We start from the raw sequence: 27,500 nt of genomic DNA, 5'->3' as shown, positions 1-27,500 counted from the left end.
TATAAGCCTAGCCCAATTCTGTATGGCTTGCGCCACCCCTTGATTTGAGTATACTGTGCCCTTTTTAAGGTTTAGTTTACTGTCCCTCTGTCTAATAGTGACACGGGAGTAATCCCTGGGACAAACCTACGATCCCCATCCACTTATCGAGATTCTTCTTGAAGAGATTCAGTGAGGTGCTCTGCCTCACATGAACTGGAATTCTATTCCAGAGTGAAGGGAGCCTCTGGGTTATGAACCTGTCCCTCCAGCAAGTTCTATTTATTTTTGTGCTGAGGTTCAAGTCCCTCGAGCATGTGGCTCTAAGGGATTTAGATTTACTGAGGTGGAGCATGTCCATTAATTCTGGATTTGACATAGCTTTGTATGTCAGGCATAGATCGCCTCGAAGTAGGCGGTATGCAACTGAGTAGAGCTGGAGTTTTTTTAACCGAGCAGCATATGGAATCTGTTTGGGACCCTTGATCCTCTTGGTGAGATACTTTTGGGGTCTTTCTAATTGCTGCAGGTGTCGGGTTAGGTACATCCCAAAAGGGGCATTGTATTCTATGATGGGCCTGATGAGGGATGAATAAAGGGGCACGATTACCTCTCTTGATCTAGATGTGAAACCCTTCGTGATGAGGTGGGCTATGTAGAAGGTCTTTCTAACCACTTTGGCAATGTGGTTTTCAAAGGAGAGATTGCTATCAACTTGGGTCCCCAGGTCCCTAATAACTTTCTCTGTACTTAATGGGTTTCCGCCTATGTGGTAATTTGTGGGCACATTGTTTTTGCTAAAGGGTATGACTATACATTTTTTGGCATTTAGCTTTAAACCATGGCACTGGCACCAGTTATCTGTCTCTGTGAGACCTTTTTGAAGGATGTTTGTGTCAGCTGGAGAGTTGATTATGGCACCCAGTTTGCAGTCGTCTGCGAACTTGGTGAGCCATAGTCCTCCCACGTTTGCCTGCACCTCGGAAAAGTATATACCGAACAAGAGTGGTCCCAGGACAGAACCCTGTGGGATGCCACTTGTGACCGGTTTCGAGTCTGACATGGCTCCAGCAACTCTCACTCTGTGGGTTCTGTCTTTGAGCCAGTTTGCGACCCATCTTGTGACATAGGGGTTTATATTTAAGCTGGATAGCTTATCCATGATGCCCGAGTGGGGTATTGTGTCAAATGCCTTTGTAAGGTCCAGATAGGCTGTGTGGACTACCTTCCCTTCATCTATGGCTTTGGTGACTGTTTCAAAGAAGTCAACCAGGTTCAAAAGGCAGGCTCTGCCCTTGACAAAGCCGAACTGGGTAGGATCTAGTGTCTGTAGGTCCCCAATGTCTTTGTTTATGAGCTCCATGATGATCCTCTCCATAGCCTTGCAGACTAAGCTAGTCAGGCTTATGGGGCGATAGTTTCCAGGGTCCGTGGAGGCTTCACCTTTGTGGAGTGGGACCACTGTTGCTGTACGCCATTCTGTGGGCACATATCCTGTAGTGAGGCTGAGATTGTATAGCTGTTTTATTTGAGGGATTAGTTCCTCTTGTAGTTCATGTAGGACACAACCTGGGACACCATCTGGTCCCATGGAAGCAGTGTTTTTTGCTTTGGAGAGGGCAGCCTTCAACTGAGCATCTGAGATGTTTGGGAGGCAGCCCTCTGCCGGGATAGATACTTGCTCTTTTGGGGGGGGGTGGAGAAGTTTGCACTGAACCTGTCTGCCAGGATATTGACGATGTCTGTGGGTTCAGTGTATTTTTTGTCGTTTAGAATCAACTCAGAACAAGTCTGGGAGTTGCATCCCAGGTTTCTAACATAACTGAAAAAAGCCTTATGATTGTCTTTGGTGACCTGTGCAGTTTTACTCTCGAAGCTGGCCTTGGAGGATTTTTATGAGGGATCGTAATTTTTTGCTAGTACTGATCAGAGATGCCTTCCCTATTAGGGATTTTGCTCTATCATGTAGTAGCTTCCTCCTTCTGTTGTACAATTTATTTATGGCAGGGGTCCACCATACTGGACGCCTGCCTTTGGATGATTGGGTCTTGGTTTTGTTTAGGATAGCATGATCCATGCATTCCTGGAGATGTCCATAGAATGCATTTATATAGGGTTCTGCAGTTTGAGCCGTAGTTTCCACTGGCCCTGGGGCCTTGAAGGATTCCACTTCGGTTTTGAGAAGTGAGAAGTTCGCTTTTGAGAAGTTTTTCACTGTGGTTTTCTGGGCTGGGGGTGGGGTCGGGATGTGGACATCCAGTGAAATTAATTTATGGTCTGATCTTACCAATGAGGGATATACTTCTGGTGTGGAGCATAGAGTCTCCATGTTGGTAATGATCAGGTCTAGTATGTTGTCCCCTCTTGTGGGAGTGGTAACTAGTTGTTCCATAGCATTTGAGTTTATAATTTCCAGGAATCTTTGGGCTAAGGTGCTGGGGCTTGAGTAGTGCTCCCAGTCAATGTTTGGGTAGTTGAAGTCGCCCAATATAATGGTGTTCGGAGAGATCTTCATGTTCTCCAATGTTTTCAGGAAAGCCGAGTGGGATTCTTGACTTTGAGAGGGTGGTCTGTAGGATGCTATAAACTGAAAAGCAGTCTTGCCCACTGTTAGTTGCACATGGATGGTCTCCGATACTTCGTGCAATGCCACTAACCTAGAGGTGTGGATATCCTTGATAAATATGGAAACTCCCCCTCCTTTTGTGGTTCAGTCCGGGTTTTGGGGCCGAAAAGCATGATATGAGGTATAGCCTGGTAGTGCTGGGGTGCTCTCTGGAGCCTTGAACCAGGTTTCTGTCACTGCACAGATATTGATGTTCTCCATACTGAGGAGAGCTTCGAGTGCGTGCATCTTGAGGTTAAGACTTCTGGTGTTTAGCAGCATTACCCTTAGTTTCTTGTTCCTTGTGCTGTCTATGGGGGTGGGTTTGACTGTTGAGCCTTGCCTAAAAAAGGCACTATGGGGGTAGCAAGAGCCTTTGCCAATATCCGAAAGCCCAGTGGTGACAGGTGCAAGCCGTCCCTAGCGAAGCAACGTGGCTTGTCGAGCATGTCATCTCAGGCTGACAGACACTGGATCCCCTTTGAATGACACCATAATTTTAGCCAATTGTTAAAATCGATCATTTTGTCTTTGTACTGTGGCATCATTCTAGGTGAGGGTAAGATGCTGCTCAAGGTCAGGGTCATACCAGCCTGGGCTACATGATCAGAGAGCTCCTCTATGTCTCTTTTCATATAGTCCAGGGAGGTACGTCTCAGGTCATTCACACCAGCATGTACAATGACTGAGTCATATTTGTATTTGCTTTGGAGTGACCTGAGTGCTTGCGTTATGTGTCAGATCCTAGCACCTGACAGGCAGCTCACCGTGACCTTCTCTTTATTCAGCCTGGTGAGCGGGACATCAGTGTGTCTGACAATAGAGTCACCTATAACAAGAGTATCAGGTGTGTTATTCAGCCTTAAGGGCTGTGGCTGCTTGGCACACTGACTTTGTGGGTTATGTGTTGTGTGTGTTTTGTTTTGAGGTAGCGTTTGCTTGGATGTCTGCTTTGGAGGTCTCTGTTGCTTAGGTAGATTTTTATTTAGTGCCTCCGAGTATGTTTTTGTGTATTTATGTGTTTGGTTCGCTGATGTGGTGGGACTATGTGATACTGGAATTGTGTTGTGTGAGGTTACCTTCTCCTCCTGACTGGTTGCACCAGTTTTGAGATGAGAGAGCTCAGCCTCCAGTTTGGCTAAATAGTTGCATCTCTCACATATATTTGAATCTGTTTGGAGGAGGAGAGGGTTGTCCGTGTACATGAGACAGTTGTAACATTGCCTCAAAATTCCCAGATTCACCAGCTGGACTGGAGAGGAAACCATTGACTGACCTTTGGACATGCTAGAGTAATAGGGAAACTGAATTTAAGATGGACCAGTAGAGGACAGGGTAATCGTAGAGAGTATAAGAGTAAGTAGTGCTTATGGTTTAATAGTGCTAACTTGTAGGATTACTTAATTGGACCAGTGAAGGGCCTTAGAATGAGAATATGGTGTTTAAATTGAGAGATAGAGCAGTTTGAAGGGAAAAAGTGAAGACCAGACTTTGTGGCGCCAGGAATAGTTTAAACCCAATTAGGCGGCGCTGCCCGCTGTTGCTCTATGCTCAAAAAATGCGCAAAACCTCGCAAAAGAGGGTTTTAAGAGAGGAAGATGAAGGAGTTTTGGAATTGACCCAAAATGGCCAATAAAACTACAGTTTCAAGTCAGTAACCACTCCCACAGGGGCAGGCAGGCTGCTCAATGTTTTTCACTGCCACTGATCAACAGAGAGACTTCCCTTTAGCCCAAGCAAAAAATGGCCTCACAGAAACTTACAAACAGTTCAAGAACAGCAAGATATCAATGTTCTTAGACTAGGATGACAGGATTGCTTCAGGCATCATTGTTCACTGAGCAGGACATTCATCAGGTGCAGCAGTGCTATCCCTGAGAATTATGTTCTCACAGCATGCTCAGAACATTTTCCTACATAAGGATAAATTCCGGAGTATAGGGTGGATATTGTGTTAGTTCATGGAATTCATTGATTGCACTCCAAAAAAAAAATAATGAAAAGACAGGCTTGTTAAGCACATCCCTGATATCAGAAATGTGTTTAACAATTTTTAAGCACCTCCTAAGCGCTGTTAAGCACTAGTCTTCCACATTAACAGTGCTTAGTGGACACTAAAGCAGAGCGGTAGAAAACCATTAAACATCTTAAATACTTCATTAGGACATTTTTTAAGTCTGATAAAAGTCTTTACTACCTTCTCTGTGATCTTCTTTGGTGGACGCTGTCTGTGTGGTAATAGTTAGTGTGTTATAGGTTCATAGGTAACTACTAGGCTAGCTACCTAAGCTGACCATTTTAACCCTTGCTGAGTATTTGTGATGCCATTTGACTTGTTAATGTGCAGTACATTCATCAGTATTGGTCAGAGGATGCCTTGTACGCCAGATACAGGTCACCTAGAGGCAGTCTACAGGACACGTGTATAGTGACAGGGTTTTGAGTCAGTCCAGTAGGACATATTGTTTAGGCCTTGTATCCTGTTTATAAGGTATCTATGTGAGCATTCCAGCTGTTGCATGTGTTTGGATAGATACATGCCAAAGAAGATATTATACTCAATGACTGGGCTAATGAAGACTGAGTAAAGGAGAACAATAACATCCCTAAGTCTAATCACAATATTTTTGTTTCTAAGCTATGCAATATAGCAGGGCATTATCAGGACAATGGGCACATGCTGGTCGAAAGTTAAGTAATTGCCCATATAGTTCCCAAACTCTGAAAAACTTTATCAACTCTTAAGAGCGTATTGTCAATGTGGTAGTTCCCATGGGAAGATTACTTCCCAAAGGATACAATAGTGCATTTTATGTTATGTTTTTCTCAACATGTAAAACACTTATCACTTTTATACTGCTTTTTCTCTTTTTTCCTTTTTTTCTCTCTAACTTTTGTATTAGCAGGAAAAGCTCCATGCACTACAAAGAAATAGGATGGAGTCTTTCTGATTATAAACCAGGAAGTTATGTGTTCTTGATATGGATGTTAAGATTCACCTCTGAAGCATTATTCTCAATGTGAATTTCTTGACATCCATGTTTCAAACACATAACATCCTGGGTATGATAGGAGACCCAATCACAACTCTGTTTAGAATATTGTGCCCTGATTAACGATTAACAGTGTTTCTGTCCAGAGCATCACTGAGTGTAAGTGCTACTGCATTTTTATAGTATCAGTGAGTGTGAATGTAGCTGTACTTTCAGAATAGCAGTGAGTATTGCTGCACTTTCAGAGTATTAGTGTGTGAGTGCAGCTATGCTTTCAGATTATCAGTGAGTTGTCAGTGCAGCTCTACTTTCAAAGTATCCCTGATTGTGAGTGCTACTTTACTTCCAGAGTATTAGTGAGTGTGAGAACTGCTGTATTTTCAGAGTATCTGTCAGTGTGAGTGCATCTGTACTTTCAGAATATCAAGGAGTCTGAGTGGTTGTCTTTTCAGAGTATCACTGAGTGTGAGTACTGCTGTATTTTCAGAATATTGCTGAGTCTGAGTGCAGCTGTACTTTCATAGTATCCATGAGTGTGAGTGGTGCTTTACTTTCAGAGTATCCATGAGTGTGCGTGTTGCTGTACTTTCAGTGTCAGCGAGTTGTAAGTGCAGCTGTACTTTCAGAGTATCAGTGAGTGTATGTGCAGTTGTACTTTGAGTATCAGTGAGTGTGAGTGCAACTGTACTTTCAAAATATGAACACTATATAACATGATTGCAGTCATTCAGCACAGATGCTATTCCCTACAGAGTATGCCAGTAAAGAACACCTGTTTTAGAAGATTTAGTACTTAGCTCTTTCAAGCAATTACTATGCATGTAAGTGATATAATTTTATGACTATATTGTTAGTATCTGCCCTGTGTGCACCTAAATAGGGCCACATGTTCAGTGACTGAAATTATTCACTCTAAAGATTATGTACATACTGTAGCCAATGCCTTACTTTAAAGTAGTACTTTTAGAGTGTCAGTGGTGCAACAGGTAGCACACTCACTTTTGGTGGAGAAGGATGTGGGTTCTATTCCCTCACTAAATAGGTGAATTGCTGACACTGCAGTGCAGCATAAGTGGACTCCTGAGTGTGTCATCCTTCAGATGAGACTTTAAACCAAGGTCCCGTCACTCTGAGTTGGTGGTAACTCAGGTGGATGCAAAGGATCTCTCAATACCTTTGGTCTCTTCTGAATAGAGGCTACTAGACGACTGGGACTAACCCAGTCAGTAAAGGATAAATAAAACAAAAATAAAAAATAATCTACTCTCAGTGATGGTCAGTGCATTCCATCAAGTAGTTAAACTCAAGATATTAGCAGTAATTCGTTTGGAAAGATGATCTTTAACAGTACTACTAACATGTTTGTTCAGCAAATATAAAAATAAAAATAATAAATATAAAAATAAAAATAAAAGCAAATGTATGCCTCCTTTTAATTGTGACAAAACTGAAATTTTTCATCATATGTTAAACTACGCAATAGAGCAAGAGTGCAAAAAGTTTTTTAGAGGTGAAATTCAATATAATATGACACAAAAAGAATGGGTGACCTTAAAAAAATTAAGGGAAAGAAAGGAACTCATATTTAAGCCTTCAGATAAGAGGGGACAACTAGTAATAATGCACTACACACAATATGTAAATATGTGCTTACAGCATCTAGAAAATGATAAAATCTATGAAAAAGTAGTTTTTTTAGCTTATCAGGAGATGGTCAAGAACTATGAAGAATTAACACATACAGGGGTTAGACTAAATTATTTTAGTCATGAAGATGCTAAAAATAAGTTCTTGAATAAAGTGAGTTGGCAAAGTTTTTTTGAGTGCCTAAAATACATAAAAGCATGGTTAATCCTCCAGGTTGTCATATTTTATCTGCCTGTAATTATATAACCTATAATTTGGGATGTTTTTTGCATCAATTTTTGTTAAAAAAGTGATACAATTACCTTCATATATCAAAGACAGTTTTGATTTTTTGGATAAGGTAAAGAAAATAACATGGCAGAAGAACATGTTTTTATAGTGATAGATGTAGTCAGTCTATAGAAGCCATAGAATTTTTACTGGGGAAGAGCCCCAGTACACAGTATATCACAGAACTGACATTTTTCTGTTTGGAAAATAATATATTTGAGCCATCACTATGTTTAATCTATCACTATAAAAAGGGTACAAGATGTTTTGACCCCGCAGATTTGCCCCTGGACGATTCGCCCCCGACCGATTCTACCCCAGATGGTTGGACACGAACAGCAGCCTCAAACTGAATGCGGTTCTGTGGGAGAATTCTGCCCAGGTGTAATCTGAAGAATATGCATCAAAATAATCTACAATTATGGACCAAATTCTTCTGATCGACTAAGAAGAAAATTGTACAGTGGGGTGTGGAAGTCCCAAGTTCGATTCCCGAAGAGGGAGGTGGTACTAGCACTTCCCACTGGGAGACGCAACCTTTCTTGAGACCAACACCCATGCTTCATAACAGCAGTACATGTGACCCTTGTGCTGTGAGAGTCTGTGACCTTGAGAATGAGCGAGCTGAAGTCCTTTGGTTGTGTGATAATCACTATGATGTCTGCTGGTTATTGTATTGAGAGTGGAGGTTTCCTCGGATACTTCTTACATGGTTAGTCTTGTGAAGGCTGTTTACTTACAACTGACAGTAATGCTCTATTCAAATTATTGGGCATGTTAGGGATGTAAGTAACTGACGATGAAGGATGCGTCCTGCATTTGGCACCACAGGATCTCTTAAAGTCCCAGGCACAGTGATGGAAAACAGCTTGAGTGATGCGTGGCACATGTACAAGGCATTTCACTAAAGCATGCAATCTTTAGATGTTTATTGATGAAACTTTGCTCTGTTTCCACAGTTTTGTTAAAAACGTGCATGTCTCTACTTGTGAAATAAATTTGATTGAGTACTTCCTGAGTTTGCCTGCAGCCGGGAATGGTAAATGTTTAGAGATGATTGGGGCTTTGTTGCTAGCAGGAATCCATTTTGCACGCATAAATTAATGGGATGAGCTACTTCGGGAAAATAAAACAGTCTCTGTGCTGTTTATAAAACTATAATACTGGAAGATGGCTGATCAGAGTAACATCCAGTCTGTGGCCTGCAAAAGTATTCGTCCTTTCGAGTCAAGTGAGGAGTACTCTTTGCTATGAAGAAGGACTTGGCGGAATGGCTTAACACCTTATATGATTTAGACATGCAGGTTGACAACTTCTTGGAAGTACTAGAGACTGGATATGTGCTCTGAAACTGAGGAGGAAATAGTTCCCAATGGTCAATGTTTCAGAGAGTAAATATATTTGGGGTCAAACAGTCTGGGGTCGAATAGTCCGGGGTCGAACTGTCAATTAAAAAAATCACATATAAATTTATAGATAAAATTGTATAGAAATGCAATGGGGTCGAACCGTCCAGAGGTGAACAGTCTGAGGTTGAACTGTCCAGCAAAGTATCGCCCGTGCACCTAATGGGCCAATGTTCAGTGACTGAATTACATTAAAGATATGTAATACTTAAATGCCTTATTTAAATGCTTTTAGATATGGGCACAGTCAGCACTATTTTTGAAAGATTGGTTCATTCTACAATGTATTTAATAGTCAGATAGTGGCCCAGGTAGCACACTCACTTTTGGTGGAGAAGGATGTGGGTTCTATTCCCTCACTAAATAGGTGAATTGCTGACACTGCAGTGCAGCATAAGTGGACTCCTGAGTGTGTCATCCTTCAGATGAGACTTTAAACCAAGGTCCCGTCACTCTGAGTTGGTGGTAACTCAGGTGGATGCAAAGGATCTCTCAATACCTTTGGTCTCTTCTGAATAGAGGCTACTAGACGACTGGGACTAACCCAGTCAGTAAAGGATAAATAAAACAAAAATAAAAAATAATCTACTCTCAGTGATGGTCAGTGCATTCCATCAAGTAGTTAAACTCAAGATATTAGCAGTAATTCGTTTGGAAAGATGATCTTTAACAGTACTACTAACATGTTTGTTCAGCAAATATAAAAATAAAAATAATAAATATAAAAATAAAAATAAAAGCAAATGTATGCCTCCTTTTAATTGTGACAAAACTGAAATTTTTCATCATATGTTAAACTTCATAATAGAGCAAAGAGTGCAAAAAGTTTTTAGAGGTGAAATTCAATATAATATGACACAAAAGAATGGGTGACCTTAAAATTAAGGGAAAGAAAGGAACTCATATTTAAGCCTTCAGATAGAGGGACAACTAGTAATAATGCACTACACACAATATGTAAATATGTGCTTACAGCATCTAGAAAATGATAAAATCTATGAAAAAGTAGTTTTTTTAGCTTATCAGGAGATGGTCAAGAACTATGAAGAATTAACACATACAGGGGTTAGACTAAATTATTTTAGTCATGAAGATGCTAAAAATAAGTTCTTGAATAAAGTGAGTTGGCAAAGTTTTTTTGAGTGCCTAAAATACATAAAAGCATGGTTAATCCTCCAGGTTGTCATATTTTATCTGCCTGTAATTATATAACCTATAATTTGGGATGTTTTTTGCATCAATTTTTGTTAAAAAAGTGATACAATTACCTTCATATATCAAAGACAGTTTTGATTTTTTGGATAAGGTAAAAGAAAATAACATGGCAGAAAGAACATGTTTTTTATAGTGATAGATGTAGTCAGTCTATAGAAGCCATAGAATTTTTACTGGGGAAGAGCCCCAGTACACAGTATATCACAGAACTGACATTTTTCTGTTTGGAAAATAATATATTTGAGCCATCACTATGTTTAATCTATCACTATAAAAAGGGTACAAGATGTTTTGACCCATAGATTTGCCCTGGACGATTCGCTGACCGATTCTACCCCAGATGGTTGGACACGAACACGAACAGCAGCCTCAAACTGAATCTTGGTTCTGTGGGAGAATTCTGCCCAGGTGTAATCTGAAGAATATGCATCAAAATAATCTACAATTATGGACCAAATTCTTCTGATTGACTAAGAAGAAAATTGTACAGTGGGGTGTGGAAGTCCCAAGTTAGATTCGAAGAGGGAGGTGGTACTAGCACTTCCCACTGGGAGACATAACCTTTCTTGAGACCAACACCCATGCTTCATAACAGCAGTACATGTGACCCTTGTGCTGTGAGAGTCTGTGACCTTGAGAATGAAGCGAGCTGAAGTCCTTTGGTTGTGTGATAATCACTATGATGTCTGCTGGTTATTGTATTGAGAGTGGAGGTTTCCTCGGATACTTCTTACATGGTTAGTCTTGTGAAGGCTGTTTACTTACAACTGACAGTAATGCTCTATTCAAATTATTGGGCATGTTAGGGATGTAAGTAACTGACGATGAAGGATGCGTCCTGCATTTGGCACCACAGGATCTCTTAAAGTCCCAGGCACAGTGATGGAAAACAGCTTGAGTGATGCGTGGCACATGTACAAGGCATTTCACTAAAGCATGCAATCTTTAGATGTTTATTGATGAAACTTTGCTCTGTTTCCACAGTTTTGTTAAAAACGTGCATGTCTCTACTTGTGAAATAAATTTGATTGAGTACTTCCTGAGTTTGCCTGCAGCCGGGAATGGTAAATGTTTAGAGATGATTGGGGCTTTGTTGCTAGCAGGAATCCATTTTGCACGCATAAATTAATGGGATGAGCTACTTAGGAAAATAAAACAGTCTCTGTGCTGTTTATAAAACTATAATACTGGAAGATGGCTGATCAGAGTAACATCAGTCTGTGGCCTGCAAAAGTATTAAGTCCTTTCGAGTCAAGTGAGGAGTACTCTTTGCTATGAAGAAGGACTTGGCGGAATGGCTTAACACCTTATATGATTTAGACATGCAGGTTGACAACTTCTTGGAAGTACTAGAGACTGGATATGTGCTCTGAAACTGAGGAGGAAATAGTTCCCAATGGTCAATGTTTCAGAGAGTAAATATATTTGGGGTCAAACAGTCTGGGGTCGAATAGTCCGGGGTCGAACTGTCAATTAAAAAAATCACATATAAATTTATAGATAAAATTGTATAGAAATGCAATGGGGTCGAACCGTCCAGAGGTGAACAGTCTGAGGTTGAACTGTCCAGGGTCAAATAATCCTGCTTCCAGTCTGACATACCTTTGTCTGGGGGTATCCTACTCTGCCATCCCTGATGCCAAAAAACTCTGAGGATCAAAGCAATGACAGATTGTGAGCGGGATAGTAATTGTATTTAAGATACAGCTCCTACAACAAATCCAGTGTTACTTATTTGTCTGTGTCAGTACTGCTGCTGTTTATCAATACCTTAATTTAACACTTTCTTATGTATTGACACATTTTCCACCCTCCTCTTTGAGTGTTAATGTTGGTGGTATTCTGTGTGGCAGTAAATCTGTGCAAAGCATTTACTGGTTTATCTTATGATTATTTCTGAATTTAACATTTTTATATCTCATTACTGTAATAATGAAATTATCTTTGTTCATTTTTGCTTATTTTTGTCCTGTGAAATAATGCATGTATACCGTCCTATGCACTCAATATGAACAGCATGCTTTGACATGGGGTAGAATTTGTCATGCTTTTGCCAGGGTGCTAACTAGGAAAGTTTGCCCTGTTATTTATACCTTCATTATATATGTATGACTGTTACTAACATTAGTTTTTATTGGTGGGTCACAATGAATGCGTTTTTGTCTATAAGATGAATAATCCAAAAGACAGCACTGAAAGACCACACAGTTACAAAACAGAGCTCAGTTTAATAATCCAGGAGAAAAAACAATACAGTACCATTATGCTTAATAAAACACCACATTTTCGTTTCTAAGACTTCGTCAGATGCAGTACATAACCACCTAACTCTATCAATTTATAACATATCTAATTAAACCACAGACCGCAATCTCATTCATCTTGTAAAAATATTAAAATAATTAGATAAATACAAAACTAGGTAAATACATAGTTCAAAATTCTCCTAGCCACAAGGGCAAATAGAAAATCCTACAGTCCCAACAGGTCTTTGTGAAAACAAAATTAAATTAAATTAGCCAGCATGGTTATAATAATTATTAATTATTATAATGATAAATTAATAATTATTATTATTTTTTATTTTTTTATAATTATAACCATAACCATGCTGGCTAATTTAATTGTGTTTTCACAAAGACTTATAGCTGGGGCTTGTAGGGATTTCTATTTTTCCTTGTGGCAAGGAGAAGTTTGAACTATTTATTTACTTAGCATTTTATTTATTTAATTATTTTAATATTTTTACAAGATGAATGAGATTGCCATAACAGTTTCCAATATGATACTAGCATGCATTGTTTTTAATGGTAATAATAACATTTTGAAAGTTTTATGCTAGGTATATTATTGCTTATTATTGTTTGTCTTCGATTGGTTGTGGTTTAATTAGATTTGGGTGGTTATGTATTGCATCTGACGAAGTCTTAGAATCAAAAACATGGTGTTTTGTTAAGAGTTAATGGTACTGTATTGGTTTTTCTCCTGGATTATTAAACTGAGCTCTGTTTTGTGACTGTGTAGTCTTTCAGTACTTTCTTTTGGATTATTGGTGTACTTTGTGGCACTGAATTCTCCTTTTGTGCTGGCTATAAGATAAATACTATTGTTTCTACTTCAGCCTCCTGTTTATATGGGTCCTACTTTTCGTAATTGTAAATCTTAAACTAGTTTATGTTCAGTTGAGAAGTTTAAAATAATTTAAAATATTCATACAGCACTATACAGACCAAAGCCATAACAAGGACTGGGTGAGGGGGCAGCTACTCCATGCACAGTTTGTTAGGGGGTTCGACTTCAGCTATAAAAGAGTTACCAATGGATCCTTGCAAGCAGTATCAGCAATTATTTAATTAGCTTAATTGACAGTCAGTGTTTATGTGTTATATCTACATCTTAGTTAACAGACTTAACCCCTCTATACTCGCCACTAATCCGGCTCATAATTAAGTATAATGTCCCATTTGGCATGTGCCATACAAAGCACCTGCAGCAAATGGAGAGACCTCAAACATTTCTAACAAAGAAGATCAAGGGGCTCCAGCATGTGCCTCACACAGACTGACTAAATTCCCTGTCACTATAGTCCATGTTGTATAGACTTCTTAGGGTAGACTTATGCCTTGCCTACAGAGCAATCCAAGACCCAAACCTAATAAACTTGCTGTATATTGGTAAATCAAATGGGACTAGGGATACTCGTTCCAGGGACATAAATATGATCTGTGACTTAAATAGGATATGCTGGAGAGGCAGATTTATCTCCCAGTGACTGCTGGGTCTTTGGAACAGGCTACGAATTCATGTGAAACAGAGCACCTCTATGACACTGTTCAAGAGGAACATGGATGAGTTAATGGGTCACTGTAAATTCTTACCAGGGATAGCACCCACAACCATCCTGGATATGGGAAGTCATCACTAAATACAATCTTGGGTATTGACTATCATTTTCATGATATTACATTGGGATGAAATGGCTAGGCTTAAAAAGACCTCCAGGTCAATAACCTAGTAATTTCTTATGATCCTATGATCCTATGACTTAGAAATGGGTCCACAGTCACTGATCTCAGAATGACTTGGTTACCTTAGGCAATGAGATTACTGTAGCATGCTTTAATGTGCAGGTATAATGCAAGGGAGGAAAGAGAGGTTAATGATGAATAGCTGCAGCAATTTTTAGGAAGTAAGGATGAAGACCAACTCATGAATTCAGTGACGGACTTTGGATAGTTTTCAATAATTCTGTTATTGAATTCATGGAAACTGCCATAAAAAGGAAGGCAGTAATGAACAACAGGTAAGTGTGATAGAATGTATTATAAGATGAGTGATCACATTGGATTGGTGGATGCCTCTGTGTCCAAGATACATTGTTTAAGAATACAGTCTAAGTAGCTCAACAGGTAGCATACTTGCCTTTGATGTAGAAAGCTGTGTGTTTGTTTTCCATACCAGCCAATTGGATTCATTTTCCAGTACTGGCATTGCAGGCCAGCATAAGGGGAGTTGTGCACTCCTGAGTGAGCCATCCTCTGAATGAGTAGCTAAACCAAAGCCCTCGTCTGCCTGAGTTGGTGGTAGCTCAGGTAGATGCAAAAAATCCCATGGTACTTATCAAAAAGAGTAGGGAAAGGTCCTCAGTGTCCTGGCCAAACTTCCTTTGGGTCTCTCCTAAAAAGAAGCCATTAGCTTAGTGGGACTAACCTAGTTAACAAAATGTAAATAAATAAATAAATAAGGTTAGATAAATTATGATCTAAGTAGGTATATTGCTGAAGTAGTTTCACAGGACATTTCAACAGATACTTCACAGATTGATCCTACTATCTGAGAAGCTTCCAAAGTATTTTTGCTATCTTGTTAATAATGTCTGATTTTTCTTTATAATGTCTGACATAGCCTTTTCAGATGCCAGAATGCAATTCTTCCTCAGTATGAGAAATTGGTCATACGGAGTTAAATACCTATTTTGTTTTTCTCCCAAATGATCCATATTCTGCATTCTGTACATAGAAGAAACATTTGTAGAAGAAATGGGTCATCTTGTTCTATATTGTGGCTTGCTTTTGATGTTTGAATGACAGCTTATAGAAGTATGGGCAAAACTAATTGGTTTAACTATTACGCAGATACATTTATTGCGTATATTATTTATTTATGCATCCAGCACAGTGGCGGATTTAGGCCTGGGTGCAGGGGCATGCGCCACCCCCTTTTAAAATTGATGTACACTGGTGGCAAGAAGATTGGCAGACATGTGCTATGTACACTATACCCAACCGCAGAGTAGCAAAACAAAAAAGTTCTCTCTCGTGGATCACTTACTAATGAGCTTCAGGTTTTTAAGTTCACGTCATGGTGCTATTAATTTCTGCACTTTCAGGGAGGGGTGAGTGATGACCGATCCAGTCTAGAGTCCACAGTTGTTGGCTGCAGGTGTATTTGGTGGGCTGTTTAATTCCCCTTGAATACAGCTGCAGTCAAATCCCTTTTGTTATTCTTTCTTTCAGCAGAGCTGCTGAGTGACTGTTTTGCTTTTCAGCTTCTGTTGCCTTTTTAATTCAAAGGGTCTTTCTTTTGCAATGGGGTCAGACCAGTCCATTTTAGCTTTAGTGCTGTTGTGTGACATGATCAGTGCAGTAGACACATACCAGCCTGCATCACTTATTAAAAAACACAGACACCACTGCCGGAGAGCAAGAACCAAAATCAGGCGGACTGCACCAAATAAAGGAAGAAATAAATTACATTATTGAAAGAAAATAAAAGCAAATTTGGTCAAGCGCTTTCATCTGTATGTTTCAACTTTCTGAAACTATACAGATGAAAGCACATAACCAAATTTGTTTTTATTTTCTTTTAATAATGTAATTTATTTATTCCTTTACATGGTGCAGTCCGTCTGAGTTTGGTTCTGGATCACTTATTCCTGAAGTGTTCCTGTTCATTTTATAGGTACCTTGATTACTGTACTCTAACAGATCAGAAATGCATTTTTTTTTGTTTATTTTTTGTGAACTTGAGCTGGGAGGGATTCGGGAGTGAAACGAGCGACCAACTAAAGGGTTCAATGTTCAGGGCAAGAAGCTAATTTTAAGTGCGCTGCTGCTATAATCTGAACACAAGAAACAGTAAGCCAGTATTTTCATTCTTGTAAAAGAAGGAAGTTAATAAAAAGTGTGTGTGTGTGTGTGTGTGTGTGTGTGTGTGTGTGTGTGTGTGTGTGTGTGTGTGTGTGTGTGTTATTACAGTTTCCCCCATTCTCTGTTAGTGTAACATTCTGTTCAAACCAAACATAATGGGGAGACAATGCCAGAAAAATAGGGACAGGTTTTAAATGTTGCCCTTGTAAGCTTAATAGGTTGCTAGAATAACATGATTTGTGTTGGTATGTATTTTCTAAAGGATATAAAGTCTAAAAAGGAAATGCATGTCATTATTTAGGGACTTCAATCCTCAAGAAGTTAGTTGCCAAGAAAACCATGAAATTAAATTTATGAGGAAATGATGAAAAATATGAGGCACAAATCTGAATATTCTGCTAAAACCAGGGCAGGTGAGAGGTACGGGCCACTCCCAAAGAAGATGCAAGTGTTGATCTTCTTCTTTCAGCTTTTCCCTGTTAGGGGTCGCCACAGTAGAATATCTGTCTGCTCATGATTGGCAGTGGAGTTTTATGGTGTCAAGTTGCCAGCCCGGCACCCAACCTTCCAGAGAAGGCACACACACACACACACACACACACACACACACACACACACACACACACACACACACACACACACACACACACACACACACACACTCATGCCTAGGGCCAATTTAGAGTGTCCATTCCTGTTGATAAATGCATTAAAAACTGACCTTATGAGATCTGAGATACCTAAACTGATGTATGAATAGTTAACACAGCACATGGTGGTTGGAAGTGTAGATTCATTTAGGAACCTGGTTATATGTGTAGATCCAGCTTTGAGCTTTTCTAATCATATTAACCAAGTAGTTGATAGTGATATAACTATATGTTATATAACAAGATTTAGTAAGTCTAGAAAGTCAGAAATGGTTATTTGTCTTGCAAACCTGAATACCCTGAAAAGATGAAAAGGAAGAGGTTTTTAGGTTTAACACAGAGACAAATTCAAGATGAAACTAAAACAGCATTGTTAAGAAAAGCTCGGGAAGTATGTAGTCAGAATATATTTATATGGAAATATCCATTTTTGTAACAACTATAAAATTAATAAAATTACTAAACTGAGTATTTGTTTTGGGGATTTTTCACATCTACTTTTTTAAGTTCAATTAAGTAAAAGTAACACAGCAATTCATTATTTCCACATACATCATTATTTACCAAATTTACTATGGTGCTCATTGTGGCTATCACCACCTTCAGTGAGCTATGCCAGGGAAAGGGACTGTGACTTGGCATGGGCAGCCAAACATCTCTTTCAGGCATATGTTGAAAAAATTTGTACTGCTGTGTGCTGCACAGGAATGACCTGTTTCTACTACCACATCCAAGATAAAAAAGAACACAGTTACGTAAAATCACCAAAATTTATTGCAGCAAAGCTTTCGGGTCTCCCCTTCCTCAGTGCTACTACTACCACATCCACAGCAAAATAAAGTGCAACTGAATGTATAGTGCTGTCTTTTCATGTGTGATATTAGAACATCATATGGTGATCTTTCCACATCCCCCAAATCCAGTGTCCTGCTTACCCACTCACACCCCGGTGGTCAACTAAGCAGACTGCGCCCCCCCCCCCCCCTTTTGCAGATTCCTGGATCCGCCACTGCAGCAAACAATCATTGCCTCTTTTAACATTAGGTCTTGTTGATTTATTCACAATTTTGGTCAAGTTGTGCAGTGTGAAGTTCTGTTTAAATATGCTTGTTAGGGTGTTACAGAAAGTAGTTATGCCATTTGAGATCCCTATTTCTGCCAAACCAGAGTACCAGATGATGTGATTTGCTATGTTTACTTTAATATCCTGTATTCTTCATAGCATTTAAAAATTGCAGCATGTTTGAAAGCTTTGTACTTTGTTTGTTTACTGCATATAATTGTTTGTTAGAGCTTTTCTAACCAGGTCTCAGGTGAAAAAGGTTGGACTTTCCTGAAAAACAAATGCTAATAAAAAAAAAAATCCTTGAGATCATCTGACCAGTACAACAGTGCTACTCGTTGACTGAGATTGAGCCAAGCTAAACACACTCAAAAAAGATAGAAAGAGGAGTGCAAATAGTACACTGGTAATTTAACTCTTTTAAATGGATAGCTGATGACATCACATTTTTGCATAATCTAAATGTTGTCATGTGTGATCATGAACAAATGTATCACTTGCACTGATATCTTCTAACTTTCCACTGCAGGAGTACAGATCTAGGGGAAGTCATTTTTTTGTTACTTTGTTTTTAACTAGTGGTAGGGCTTTACCAAAATTTAGGTGAATAGAGAAGCACGGTCCCATACAGCCCTGTACATATGTAACTAGCAGTTCTCACTTTTATGTACTTTTATAGTTACATTTATTTTAGTAGCACAATCAAGAGCAGATCTCAAGGTCTAACTGCTTATTAAAAATAGTAAAACCTTTCACTATTTTCAAAGTTTTTGGTTAAGTGTAGAATCTATAGTTCTGTCTCCTGGCAGTCATGATATCTACTGCCTTACTGCCTACAAACTTCCTTTATGTCATACCTCATCTGAGTTTTGTATGGCACATTAATTGTAAGTTAAATCATAGTAATATCATTTCATTTGTAATGTACATTCTAACATTTCTCATTTGGCTTTGTGTATATTTGCTGGATTATACAGATAAGGACCTTTGTGAGGCCACCCTTCTTGTTCACTGATGACTAAAGTTTGTACATTTGCATTTTCTGCTTTAATAAGACCACATGCACCTTCCCAAACCCCATGATTTATGTTTGTTCACTTCCCATTTCTGTACCTCACTAACAAGTTCCTGTAGGAGTTCATCTGTGATCTTTCCTTTCTTGGCATCCTGAAGCTTGGAGCCTAGTTCATTGACTTCCTGTTCCAAAAGACGGAAGTTGAGAGGATTGTATAATCCTTCAGCATTGATCTTCTCAAACTGCTTCAGGTGATCTGACAGATTCTTTAAGGTTGCTGATGCATCCTGAATTCTGGACTCCCTAGCGACAACCTGTGAAGGAAAGACAGAATACCAGATTAATGATTAATACTGGGCACCCCAAAAGTACTTTTACAAGACTGAGGCAGCAAATGCCATTTTTCATGTATGCATTTTTAATCACAGTTGTCATGGATACTTATTTCCAGGACATGTAACTTTTCATCTTGTGTCCATTTATTTCTACACAGCCGATATACTGATAATGGTCTCCTCACTGTTCTACAAACATTTTACTATTTGAATGACTGTTTTACAGTGTAACACCATACACACTTCATGTTTACAGTCAGAAAGGTAATTTACCATGATGAGGATGATGAGGATTAGTTTATGTCAAATGAGTTAGCATATGATATGTTTTTATAATTATGGTGCTTTCTCCCAAAGCCTCTATTAGAATTGGGTTTACAATCATATAGAATTCACCTAGTTAAGAAGCACAAATAAATAAAACAACAGTTTATTTTACTTGCTCCATCCACAACGATTTATATTGCATGAGATAATTAATTAAATTGTCATACAAGAAACCCTTTGGTACATTATTATAGATACATTCTGAATTATCTTTCCATGTTCAGAACAGCAGGAAATTCTGAGTTAGGTCATTGTGCCTGAACTGAATTCCAGTGCACATTGTGCGATATAAACAGAAATCTGCTTACTTATTCAGAATAAACATATCCATGTATTTAAAAAACTTAAATCTTTAAAAATGTTGACATTTCACAGGTTGTTTATGTGATTAGGGTTGTCATATTGCATAACAGTATCCTCTGAGTCTGAAGTTCCCTTCCTAACTTACAATGTTTAAGGAATGGGTAAAGTGGTCAGCACCAGTGTTTAATATCCTGCAACCAGTCTTCAGTTTGTGGCTCATTAAATCAATTTCTTCATAATGAAATACTTATTAAAAGCATTAGTCAGTGATGAACGATGACAGGCAGTTTAGTACAGTAGATTATAAAGAAGTGTTGTCAAATAAAAATTGGACTTTAGAACAGAAACAGAAATTAAGGCAATAGTACTGCACTGGACTATGACTATTTGCAGCACAATGTTTATATTAAGGTCATACATGGTGGAGTGACAGTCACATGTTGAAGTGAAGAAAGATTAAAAATAAATATTTTTTTAATGTAGAATGCTGATATGCTGTGGTGAATGAATAACTGAAATAAAGGGAGAGCAGGGCAAGGGTGTGAAGTCAGTGATGGCGCTACTATGAAACTAATGAAGCATAAGCTTCAAGGCCCCTAATCTTGGAGGGCCCTTGAAGCAACTTTTTTTAATGAGTGAATTTTTCAACAAAATCGATGGAGTTTTTTTTTTAAGTGTTTGTTATTAAAATAAGAATATTTTAGTGACAGAATCATAACCCAATGGATGTAAGTACTTAATAGTGACCTTAGAAATTCTAAGTTAGAATATGCTCTAATGCCCATTTTATATGTCCTCAAAATGCCCTGTAATTGGTCAAATTAAAAATTTTCTTGGGGACTTGCAGTGTCCAAAACCCCAACTGTATGGGCTTGTTGAGCTTGCCAGAATCTACATTTTGGCAGGTGGATCCTCAAATCCTTGGTTGGTACATGGCTTAATAGGTCTAAACCTCAGCCATTAGACTAGAGCCAATCGAAACCATAAAAGACATCTGAGTTCTCAATTAAAGCTATACTTGTCTCACTTGTGCATTTTAACACCAAAAATCAGATGCTCAGCTCTTTTTCCTAACGACCCCCCCCCCCCCCTCGATGACTTTCTTCTGACTTCCTCTCTAATAGAGAATGAACCAATACTTTTTTCCACGTATTGATGTTGGGTGGTGTGATTTCCTTCCTCCAAATTTTCTTTTTCTTCAGTTTTGTAAGTTTTTGATTATAGCTTTGTTAGTGGTTAGTTTTAAAGATGTATAGGCCAAGGTGCTTATAAGCTTGGTCCATAATTAGCACAGAAGCATGATATTTTTATATGTATATTTCTTCTGTTTCATTAGCCAGCAACTAGTGCTCCAGTTCCCATATTTACTGAGATATTTCTGTTTTCTAGCATGAGATTTTTATATTTTGCTTATTCAGTTGTGTTTTTGGAAGTGGCAGACCTGGCCTATTTTTCATTTACTATATTTCTAGTGGTAGAATTCTTTGTTGACAGTTCGACATAAGTATTCACGTGGGTCATGTCATGGGAAATGCCTTTACAAAAGTTTACCCTCACATTTTTGCATAATCTAAATGTTGTCATGTGTGATCATGAACAAATGTATCACTTGCACTGATATCTTCTAACTTTCCACTGCAGGAGTACAGATCTAGGGGAAGTCATTTTTGTTACTTTGTTTTTAACTAGTGGTAGGGCTTTACCAAAATTTAGGTGAATAGAGAAGCACGGTCCCATACAGCCCTGTACATATGTAACTAGCAGTTCTCACTTTTATGTACTTTTATAGTTACATTTATTTTAGTAGCACAATCAAGAGCAGATCTCAAGGTCTAACTGCTTATTAAAAATAGTAAAACCTTTCACTATTTTCAAAGTTTTTGGTTAAGTGTAGAATCTATAGTTCTGTCTCCTGGCAGTCATGATATCTACTGCCTTACTGCCTACAAACTTCCTTTATGTCATACCTCATCTGAGTTTTGTATGGCACATTAATTGTAAGTTAAATCATAGTAATATCATTTCATTTGTAATGTACATTCTAACATTTCTCATTTGGCTTTGTGTATATTTGCTGGATTATACAGATAAGGACCTTTGTGAGGCCACCCTTCTTGTTCACTGATGACTAAAGTTTGTACATTTGCATTTTCTGCTTTAATAAGACCACATGCACCTTCCCAAACCCCATGATTTATGTTTGTTCACTTCCCATTTCTGTACCTCACTAACAAGTTCCTGTAGGAGTTCATCTGTGATCTTTCCTTTCTTGGCATCCTGAAGCTTGGAGCCTAGTTCATTGACTTCCTGTTCCAAAAGACGGAAGTTGAGAGGATTGTATAATCCTTCAGCATTGATCTTCTCAAACTGCTTCAGGTGATCTGACAGATTCTTTAAGGTTGCTGATGCATCCTGAATTCTGGACTCCCTAGCGACAACCTGTGAAGGAAAGACAGAATACCAGATTAATGATTAATACTGGGCACCCCAAAAGTACTTTTACAAGACTGAGGCAGCAAATGCCATTTTTCATGTATGCATTTTTAATCACAGTTGTCATGGATACTTATTTCCAGGACATGTAACTTTTCATCTTGTGTCCATTTATTTCTACACAGCCGATATACTGATAATGGTCTCCTCACTGTTCTACAAACATTTTACTATTTGAATGACTGTTTTACAGTGTAACACCATACACACTTCATGTTTACAGTCAGAAAGGTAATTTACCATGATGAGGATGATGAGGATTAGTTTATGTCAAATGAGTTAGCATATGATATGTTTTTATAATTATGGTGCTTTCTCCCAAAGCCTCTATTAGAATTGGGTTTACAATCATATAGAATTCACCTAGTTAAGAAGCACAAATAAATAAAACAACAGTTTATTTTACTTGCTCCATCCACAACGATTTATATTGCATGAGATAATTAATTAAATTGTCATACAAGAAACCCTTTGGTACATTATTATAGATACATTCTGAATTATCTTTCCATGTTCAGAACAGCAGGAAATTCTGAGTTAGGTCATTGTGCCTGAACTGAATTCCAGTGCACATTGTGCGATATAAACAGAAATCTGCTTACTTATTCAGAATAAACATATCCATGTATTTAAAAAACTTAAATCTTTAAAAATGTTGACATTTCACAGGTTGTTTATGTGATTAGGGTTGTCATATTGCATAACAGTATCCTCTGAGTCTGAAGTTCCTTCCTAACTTACAATGTTTAAGGAATGGGTAAAGTGGTCAGCACCAGTGTTTAATATCCTGCAACCAGTCTTCAGTTTGTGGCTCATTAAATCAATTTCTTCATAATGAAATACTTATTAAAAGCATTAGTCAGTGATGAACGATGACAGGCAGTTTAGTACAGTAGATTATAAAGAAGTGTTGTCAAATAAAAATTGGACTTTAGAACAGAAACAGAAATTAAGGCAATAGTACTGCACTGGACTATGACTATTTGCAGCACAATGTTTATATTAAGGTCATACATGGTGGAGTGACAGTCACATGTTGAAGTGAAGAAAGATTAAAAATAAATATTTTTTTAATGTAGAATGCTGATATGCTGTGGTGAATGAATAACTGAAATAAAGGGAGAGCAGGGCAAGGGTGTGAAGTCAGTGATGGCGCTACTATGAAACTAATGAAGCATAAGCTTCAAGGCCCCTAATCTTGGAGGGCCCTTGAAGCAACTTTTTTTAATGAGTGAATTTTTCAACAAAATCGATGGAGTTTTTTTTTTAAGTGTTTGTTATTAAAATAAGAATATTTTAGTGACAGAATCATAACCCAATGGATGTAAGTACTTAATAGTGACCTTAGAAATTCTAAGTTAGAATATGCTCTAATGCCCATTTTATATGGCCTCAAAATGCCCCTGTAATTGGTCAAATTAAAAAATTTTCTTGGGGACTTGCAGTGTCCAAAACCCCAACTGTATGGGCTTGTTGAGCTTGCCAGAATCTACATTTTGGCAGGTGGATCCTCAAATCCTTGGTTGGTACATGGCTTAATAGGTCTAAACCTCAGCCATTAGACTAGAGCCAATCGAAACCATAAAAGACATCTGAGTTCTCAATTAAAGCTATACTTGTCTCACTTGTGCATTTTAACACCAAAAATCAGATGCTCAGCTCTTTTTCCTAACGACCCCCCCCCCCCTCGATGACTTTCTTCTGACTTCCTCTCTAATAGAGAATGAACCAATACTTTTTTCCACGTATTGATGTTGGGTGGTGTGATTTCCTTCCTCCAAATTTTCTTTTTCTTCAGTTTTTGTAAGTTTTTGATTATAGCTTTGTTAGTGGTTAGTTTTAAAGATGTATAGGCCAAGGTGTGCTTATAAGCTTGGTCCATAATTAGCACAGAAGCATGATATTTTTATATGTATATTTCTTCTGTTTCATTAGCCAGCAACTAGTGCTCCAGTTCCCATATTTACTGAGATATTTCTGTTTTCTAGCATGAGATTTTTATATTTTGCTTATTCAGTTGTGTTTTTGGAAGTGGCAGACCTGGCCTATTTTTCATTTACTATATTTCTAGTGGTAGAATTCTTTGTTGACAGTTCGACATAAGTATTCACGTGGGTCATGTCATGGGAAATGCCTTTACAAAAGTTTACCCGAGTCATTTTTCCTCGCCCAACACCAAAAAACTCAGATAGGCAGCCAAACAATCCAAAGGATAAACAATAAGATAAAGACCAGAATCCAAATATCAAGTAATCAACTTTAATAAAACACGTAGATGAAAAACAATAAAATGCAAAGCTTTCAAGTTCACGGCTCTTTTTCAGTGCTTACAAATATAATAAACGTCCACAGTTTAAATACTCTTATAAAATGTAAAGTAATTAGCCAGCCTAATAATTAACCAATCAATTACATAGTTAAAACATCTCATCAGGAGGTACTAGTATAACATTATACTATATATAGCAACATTTGTCTTTCAATATAGGTTTTACACTACACACTGCCCTAAAGTAATTAATCTATTTACACTCAGCCAACTCTGTTTTATTTACTAAATCTCCCCCTCTATCATGAATATTTATAACTTCCAATACTCTAAATTTAAATATGTCATGTTCCCTTGCTTGTTGAACTTATTTATAAAGGGCATTAGTATATAATTTCCTACTTATTTCTGATCGGTGGGAAGAAATCTTGTCTTTGAGTTTCCTGTACATGGTGACAGTTTCCCTATATAGAAACTCAGACATTTTTCACAGTTGTCTAAGTATATAACATTTTCAGAATTACAAGTAGCAAATACCCTAAAATGAAAATTAGTTTGTCTTAAAGGATGTATAAAGCATTTATCTGTATTTAAAAACTTATAAAAACTGCAATTATAATAAGGTGTAGTGTATTTACTGGTATCTAATATGTTCTTTCATCTCTTCTTTTCAGATCCTTATAACAAAGCATCTGTTTAAGGGTCCACTCCTTTTTATATACAAGAAATGGTTTATTTCCTAAAAGTTTTGTAAAATGGCTATCAGAAGTAAGAAGTGCCTAGCTCTACTGAAGTAAGTTTCTAGGGAACAGTATAACTCACTTACATATGGTCAGGAATATAGCAAAGCTGAGTTTAGATTCTGTTTTTCTTTATTTGTGTGAGCCTGTACTGCAATGTTATTTTAAATATTTCCTGTGGTTTTGAACTCTGAGGTCACTGCGAATATATATTTAGCATTGTCTTGTTCTTTTGTTATTTATTATTAAATATATTTATACATTTTGCTGTGGCTGATCTGTGTAGTGATATTTAAGTTTTGAGAGTAATTACATATTTATTTGGTGACACTGTGTGGGCCACTCCTAATAGCCTTGCTCTTGGTCAAACTACCATTTGTGTTAATAACCATGCCGCTTGGCTTACTAAACAAACTAAACAACTCCCTACTTCCACAGACAAAGCCTGGAAGGAATGACATAAAAACAAAACCCCACAAAACAAACTCAAATATAAACAACTTTGCAATACTGCCAAAAAACTTGTTATGTATAACAAAAAAAATGTTAATTCTCCTCCAAGCTGTCTACCCAACAAAACAACCCAAAACTTTTCTGGAAATCAGTCTCCTCTCTCCTAAACACAGGAACCCAACAAAACCCTACCCCCTTTCCTGACAAAGACCCTCAAGATATTGCCCAAGCTTTCAACTATCACTTTATCGATACTATCCAAAACCTTGTTAACACCCTAACTCAACAAAGCTGTAAATTTAGCAATTGTCATATGTATAATACTTATACAGACCCACACGTAAATCCCAACCCCCCTGACAACTGCAATGATGACAATAACCAACTCATCCAACCTTTTACCATCCAAACTCTACCCACCTCTCTCATACGCAAACTACTCTCTAAACTAAATCCATGATCCTTCTCCGCCGATGGCCTTCCTGCTGAATATCTAAAAATAGCTGCTGATTCCATAGCTTTCCCTGTCAGTATTCTTATAAATCATTCAATCTCAGAAGCTTATGTCCCTCAACTCTGGAAAAACTCCATAGTTACCCCCCTACACAAAGGTGGCAATACCAATGACCTCTCCAACTATCGGCCTATCTCAGTACTTTTACCTCTATCTAAAATTCTAGAAAAATGCATCCATTCACAGCTACTTAAACATCTGACTAACAATAATTTCCTAGCACCTACCCAACATGGTTTTAGGCCATCTCACAGCACTACTGCAGCATTATTGTCCTTTGCCAACACTGTATACAAAGCTATTGGCAACAGTCTACCAACTTCAGTCATACTACTAGATCTGTCGATTCTTTCAATACAGTGGCACACCCAAAACTACTATCACAACTCAAATCCATATACTGTTTCCCACTTACTCTAACCTGGTTCTAAAACTACCTCCAGAACAGAACACAATCAGTTAGGTGGAAAAATAGACAATCCAATTATCTTATCAACAATACAGGAGTCCGTCAAGGGTCTATTCTTGGGCCCTTGCTCTTTAATATACTTGTCAATGATCTCCATAAGGCCTCCCAGCAAAGTATACAAATTCAGTATGCAGACGATTTGACAAATGTTCCTCTTCTAACAATTTCTCAGATCTCCTAGAACTAACACAAAGAGCGTTTACATCCATATAATCCTGGCTTTCTGAAGCCCAATTGTCACTTAATCCCAAAAAGTCAAAACTATTACTATTCACACCCAAACCCCAAACTCAAGACTTTAAAATAGTCTCTCAAAATAATACTGAAATTGAAATCGATAAAACATCTAAACTTCTTGGCATTACAATTGATGATAAACTTTCATTCAAAAAACACCTAATTAGTGCAATCAAAAAGACCCATTTTAAACTTGGTAAACTGTACAGACAGAAACATTACCTGGACATGTCTGCCAAGTTACAACTAGCAGACAGTCTTCTTCTCCCCTCCTAATTTTACAGTAGCCCCATTTTCATCAACCTACACTCACATCTCTTACATAAGTTACAATCTTGTTATTATAAAATAGCAAAATTTGTGTCCAA

The 27,500-nt window shown here is 38.0% G+C and overlaps 1 protein-coding gene across 1 annotated transcript in view; it reads right to left on the bottom strand.

Annotated features, from left to right (window-relative positions):
• LOC122808573 overlaps window positions 1-27,500 on the bottom strand; it is a 185,294-nt gene that overhangs the window by 86,672 nt on the left and 71,122 nt on the right. Inside the window, exons 4-5 of the mRNA XM_044079531.1 lie at window positions 22,181-22,396; window positions 19,091-19,306 (exon numbers count right to left, since the gene is read on the bottom strand). Coding sequence (XP_043935466.1) covers window positions 19,091-19,306; window positions 22,181-22,396 — 432 coding nt within the window. The remainder of the gene's footprint in view (window positions 1-19,090; window positions 19,307-22,180; window positions 22,397-27,500) is intronic.

Source organism: Protopterus annectens, chromosome 8.part0 (assembly GCF_019279795.1).
Source record: "Protopterus annectens isolate FY-2018-M chromosome 8.part0, PAN1.0, whole genome shotgun sequence".
NCBI lineage: Eukaryota > Metazoa > Chordata > Ceratodontiformes > Protopteridae > Protopterus > Protopterus annectens.
Note: the sequence above shows the minus strand (reverse complement) of the source record. Positions and strands in the feature narration are given on the sequence as shown.